This window comes from Felis catus, chromosome D1 (assembly GCF_018350175.1).
Source record: "Felis catus isolate Fca126 chromosome D1, F.catus_Fca126_mat1.0, whole genome shotgun sequence".
Lineage (NCBI taxonomy): Eukaryota > Metazoa > Chordata > Mammalia > Carnivora > Felidae > Felis > Felis catus.
Genome location: NC_058377.1, coordinates 49,793,633 through 49,799,413, shown reverse-complemented (window position 1 = coordinate 49,799,413; position 5,781 = coordinate 49,793,633). Strand labels below are relative to the sequence as shown.

The window sequence follows — 5,781 nt, the reverse complement described above, 5'->3', positions numbered from 1 at the left end:
ACCTGGAGCCTACTTCAAATTCTATGTCTCCCCCTTTATGCCTCCCCTGCTCACACTCTGTGTCTCTCTGTCTCTCAATAATAAATAAACATTTAAAAAAATAATAAATAAATAAATAAATAAATAGTGGATGAGGTGGAAGCAAAAAAATGTGGATTCTTTCCTTGAGAGACTCAACTCTAAAGAGAAGATAGATTAATATCTAGAAAAGAGTTTTGCACTTCTTTATTCTCCTTATTTCTTGTTTTTAATCCATACTAAAAGTTTATTTCTAGGATGAGAGGAACCAATGAGGGTGAAGCTAAAGATATAAAAGACTAAAGATAATTAATTGATGGAGAAACATCTTGTTCTCATGAGGTAGAAAGGGCAGGATGCTGAGCCTGGAGGGCAGGAGAAGTTCCTGCGTGCTGGAGAGAAACACTCCTGTGTGAAAGAGGGGATGAGAAATGGAGGGAGACTTACAACAGATGTTCTCCATCTTGTCAGGATGTGGGAGTGAGGAAAAGGGTAGGACAGAGGCTTGAATGGAGATGAGCAATGGCTTGGGACAGCCACTTATAGGATGTAGGAAGACACTAAAACACATTCCAGGCACCAAGGCTGAGATGGGGAATCACGAATATGCAGCATACAGTGTAATTATTGTTACCAACTAGTTTAGAATCCCCAGCCTGTCCAAAGTCATACAACTACATATTATATTTCTGATCTTGAAAAATATCTACCATTGTACCTAAAAAGAAAACTCTACAAACAATTATGTGGCTAAACAAGAGACGAAAATACTTTCTAACACAGGCTGCAGTAGAAAATGACATGTGAGAGGAAGTAACAATACATTCAGCCCTTTGCAGGAGTATTATTAATGGCTGCTACTTACAGCAGGTGGCATGGTCAGACACACACGTGCTCAGACTGGAAGGCAATGTGGGGAGAAAAGGAATTAGACATGGGGCAATCTGGAGGCTACATAGTGACCCAGCACACATTCTTGGCATCCTGGATAACAGAATGGTTTGAAACCTTGATATAATGCCAAGCCTGCTAAGGACTACCTCTCTCTTGGTGGGTATGCATATAGTCCCTAAGCCAAATCCCCACGATAACTCTTTGTGAAGATTGTTGTCCAATTCTGCCAACAGGAAGACTGTGTCTCAATACAGCTAAGTAACTGGTCCATGACTCTTAAATTAGCACAGATAAGATACAGCTAAGTTAATTGATTTAACCCCTCCCTTCAGCCTTTTCACCTGTAACAAATAACAAATACCTAAGTACAGGCCTTTGTAAAAATTAAATGAGGCCATGTCTGTGAAAGTGCCAGGCACCCCATAGACACTATATATTTGTCTAGCATAATAGTTCTCAACTGGCAGCCATCTTGTCCCTCAGGGGACATGGGGTAATGGAGATATTTTCTACTGTCGCTACTAGAGGAGTTATATAGTGAGTGGAGGCCAGGGATGCCGCTAAACATTCTACTATGCACAGAACAACCTGCACAGCAATGAATTATCTCCTGCAAAATGTCAATAGTGGTTGAGGTTGAGAAACCCTGCTGGTAGCATAATGTAGGGGACTGGGAGCCATAAAGACTAACAAAGCATAGCAGAGCCTTGCAAGTGGCGGCCAGGTCGTGGTGTTAGGACACTTACAGATCTGGATATTGGACTCATTGCTTGCTTTCAACAAGTTACTTAACCTGTCTGAGCCTCTCTTTTCAAATGGGGATAATAAGAGCACCTACCTCATGCACTGTTCAGAAGCTCAGTGCTGACACATGGAAACACAGTGTTGGTATTATCGTTATTAATGAAAGACATGGCAAAATACTGGGAGTCAGATAGCCTGTTTCACTGAACTGGGTAAGAAGAAAGAAGAAATTAAGAAAGAAACATTGCAGTGACTACTATAGCCTTAGTCAGTGTCATGGGGTTAATGTTTTCCTATTATGCTATTCTGTCCTGGATTGTACTCATAGTACAGTAGTTTAGATAAATTAAATGACAGTTGGAATATTACTCTGCTTACACAATGGAATTAATCCCTTTTTATCACTTTGAAAGAAATCCAGCGGACAAGCTCTCTTGGTTAAGCTTGGTCAAGCTCTCTTGGAAAAGCTCTCTTCGTCATTAACAAGACTCATTGCTGTATTTCCCGTGGTGCTATCTAAAGAAAGATTTTAATCATAATAAAGAGACTTAGTAACAGCATTTAAAGTTGTCTGCCATGGCTTGATACCCATTTGTTTCTTGACAAATTCCTTTCTGAAAGTATCACAGCACTTTTGATTTGTACAAACATTAATCTGGATTTTAACATTTTTCGCAGTAACACTGGGGTTTCTACTTTCTCACATGTAGATATTCCTAGAATCTATCTTGGCTGCCTGGAACTGAGGCAGCTCTCTTTGCAATGTCATTAATCAGTAAATGACATCTCCTTACACTTCCTGAGTGTTGGTCTTCATGCATTTTCATGGCAGGTTTGCAGAACTAAAGGGCTCCCTCTTTTCTGTCCAGCTGCTTATTCCCCACCCAGTCTTTCGTCCTTTGCCCCTCAAAGAGGCATTACCATCCTGGTAATGCCATGTGTCCTCTCTGCCACATCATGGCTGGTTAAAACATTCATCTGACTTTCCCCTAAATCTCAGTTAACAGATCTGACTCTTTGGGGTCCCTTCAGATTCCAATCATCAAATCTGCTATTCAGGCAATAGAGACTCCTTTGGAAACATCACACCCTCACCATTCGGTTCCATGGAGGGATGTGAGGAGTACAGGAAATAAGGAAGCACAGGGAGGTAGAAACCAACCTAGGCGGGTGGGCTGGTTAATGAAACAGGAGGAGAAAGGGTAGAGAGCATGTACAGCTTGTAAGGGAAAGGGCAATCACCAGGCAGAGGCCAAAAAAGAGCATGGGACTCACAATCCTAATGGCTTCCATATGTATAAACCATGAATATATGTATATAAAATATGTATACCTGCAGAACCAATCAAGTAGCCCCAAGGAGTTTTATGTATTTCCCCTCTGCACTACCCACCAAGCTATGAAGAAGTGGTCAGTGAAGGCATATTATCCCCTTCCTCTCAGATAAGGAAACTTAAATAAGGTGCCTAGTGCCATCCTCGCAAAGTGGCTGAAGAATGGGAAAGGGAGAGAAATTGACCCCCAGTTTTGCCAAATTTAAGCCTCCTACGTCAGAGATTTTCGTGAAAAGCTAACAGAAATATATATGTATGTATATATATATATATACACACACACACACGTATGTGTGTATATACATATGTATATTTCTATTTATATATCTCGAAAGAGAGCAACAAGAGACCAGAGAAAGAGAAGGAAGGGAAGCAACGACACCGTTAAGAGTGGAAAAGAAATGGAAGAGGAAGGGAGCAGAAAACACTGAGGGGCAGAGAGGAGTCCCACACCCAGGAGGTCAGCAGTGGGCCACTGGCCTCCTGTCTTCAATAACACTCTCACCTAGCAAGGCCAACAGACCGTAATGAGAACCATCCTCTAAGAAAACACCCAAATCAATAACATATCTTCGCTCCATTCTTTTCAATATAGGCTTTAATTCATAATGCACTCAAAGAAGAAGGAAAGGGAGGGACCAGCGCACCGCTTGGAAGGCGCAAGTACACTACACACACTGACCTTTTGCTGAAAAGTTGCAGAAGGGCTGCAGGGGCCTCCGCTTGCCCCTTCCGCCAGCCCCACCCCAGTTCCCAAAGCCCGTCTGGTCTGGTCCAGTAAGAACCTACCAACGTTTTTTGTTTCTGTTTAAACACTTGAGGCTGTGATTAAAACCACCCCCAACTCCTCTTCAATTCTTTTTTGTAAGTTTCTTTTATTAAGTGAATATTTTTAAATCGTTTCATCTCCACGTGCACTTTCCCAGCGTTCTTAAGCTTAGGAGAGACCCAGAGGCGGGAGCTCCCCACAGCGGTCTCCAAGGGGAGGCTACGGTACCCCTCCATCAGTCCCGGTGCGCCCCCTCCTCCCCGGGCGCCCCTTCCCAAACCCCGTCCGGTCTCCAGAGGCTGGAGTAAGCCGTGCGGCTGTAGCCCGCGCTGTAATCGTAGGACACCTGGTGCGGCGGCGGTGGCGCGGGCAGGGCGCAGTCTGAGAAGAAGGGGGCGAAAGACGCCAAAAGGCCGGGCCCGTCCTCCGCTCCCGGAGAGTCCGCGGCGGAGGGGTACAGGGGGCGCAAGGGCTCGTTCAAGGTCAAGCCGCCGCGGGGGGCAGCCAGGGGCGGCTTCTTGGTCTGGGGGCAGCCCGGGGCGCTCCAGGACTCGGAGTACAGTAGGCTCCCCACCATCGCAGGTGGCGGCTCAAAGAGACCGGGCTCCAACTCCGGGGGACCCCGCAGGACGGCGGCTCCCGTAGGGAACACATCGAGAGGCTCTGCGGCGAGCAAGACGCTCGCCTCGGTGCCGGCGCCGTAGTCGGGCCCCAGCAGCTCGAAGAACTCCAGGGCCTCGGCGCCCTTCTCCAAGTCGCCCAGGCTCACGCCGGGCCCCGACGGGCCGCAGCCGCCGCCGCCCGCCCGGGACGGCTCGGTGAAGAAGGATGGGGGCAGGTTGCGGGCCCGCAGCGGGACCTTCCTGGCGCCGGGGACCGCCGTACCTCCCGCGGTGCCGGCCGCCTCCCCTCCCGAGCCCCCGGCGCCCGCTCCGCCGAGCCCGGCGGCGGGCGCAGCCAGCGAACCCCCGGCCCCCTCGGTGTCCCCAGGGACGTGGCGCAGCGAGTCGAAGAGCGCGGCCAGGCTCCGGCTCTGTAGGCTGGCGGCCGCCGCGGCCTGCGATGCCTCCCGCCGGGGGACAGCCTTGCCGTGGGGCGGGACCGCGACGGCCTGGGCGCTGGGGGCGGCGAGCGGCCGTTTGGCGGGCGTGTCGGCGGCGCCCGGAGAGGGCGGGCCGGGGGGCGCGGCGCCCATCAGGCCGCTGCAGCGCTTGATCTGCTTCTGCAGGTACTTGCGGTGGTTCACCTTCCGCTTCGACTTGCCTGGCTTGTCCAGTGCCAGCTTGATGTTGCTGGACGCCGAGTCGATGAAGCTGAGCAGGTCGCGGGTGGCCTCGCGCATGTCCCCGCCCTCGTTGCCCGCCAGCAGCTCGCCCGCTGGCGTCCCGGTCTCATCATCCTCGAAACAGCAGCCCTTGTCCAGGGCTCCGAAGGCGCCCCCCAGCCCGTCCGGGGAGCCCCCGAAGCCGAAGGGGACGAAGGGGTGCGTGCTAAGGAGGGCCGCCTGCACCGCCATCGCCGCGACTCCCAGGAGACCCGCAGCGCGGCGGGTGCGTCCCCGGCAGGTTCCCGCCCGCGACCCAGGCCCGGCTCCCGCCCTCGCGCGGCGCGCGCGGCGCAGCCTCCTAGCTCCGGGCCCGGCTCGCGGCTCGGCCTTGCGGGGGAGCTCATTAGGTCTTGTAAGCAAGGGGCGGAGGGAGGGAGAGCGCGGCTACCGCCCCGGTGGTGGAGGGGAGGGGCTTACTTAGCCTGGGTGGTGAGGTGGGGGGGGGGGGGGAGCCGTTTTTCTAGCTTTCTGGGCTTTCTCAAGCTCGTCACTTTAACCCCTTCGTTTCCCTTCGCTCTGGGGCGCTTTTCTTGCCTAGCTGCAGCTGCACGAGGCGAGGATTAGATGGCCCGTCCACAAATTCTAGCTCCTCTACAACCACGCCCTGGCGCGTGAGACTCTCTGTCAGGTCGAGAAGGCAGGAGTCCAGAGAAGGGTTTCAGCCCAGCTTTGGTAACAATAATAGCCACCAGCTA

At 51.3% G+C, this 5,781-nt stretch overlaps 1 protein-coding gene across 1 annotated transcript; it reads right to left on the bottom strand.

The window, feature by feature from the left end:
* Positions 1–3,570: 3,570 nt before the first annotated feature.
* On the bottom strand, positions 3,571–5,431 carry FAM181B (family with sequence similarity 181 member B). Its single transcript, XM_045038681.1, has one exon. It carries the CDS (start codon positions 5,273–5,275, stop codon positions 3,995–3,997), a length of 1,281 nt encoding a protein of 426 aa, XP_044894616.1. The 5' UTR covers positions 5,276–5,431; the 3' UTR covers positions 3,571–3,994.
* Positions 5,432–5,781: the final 350 nt, after the last annotated feature.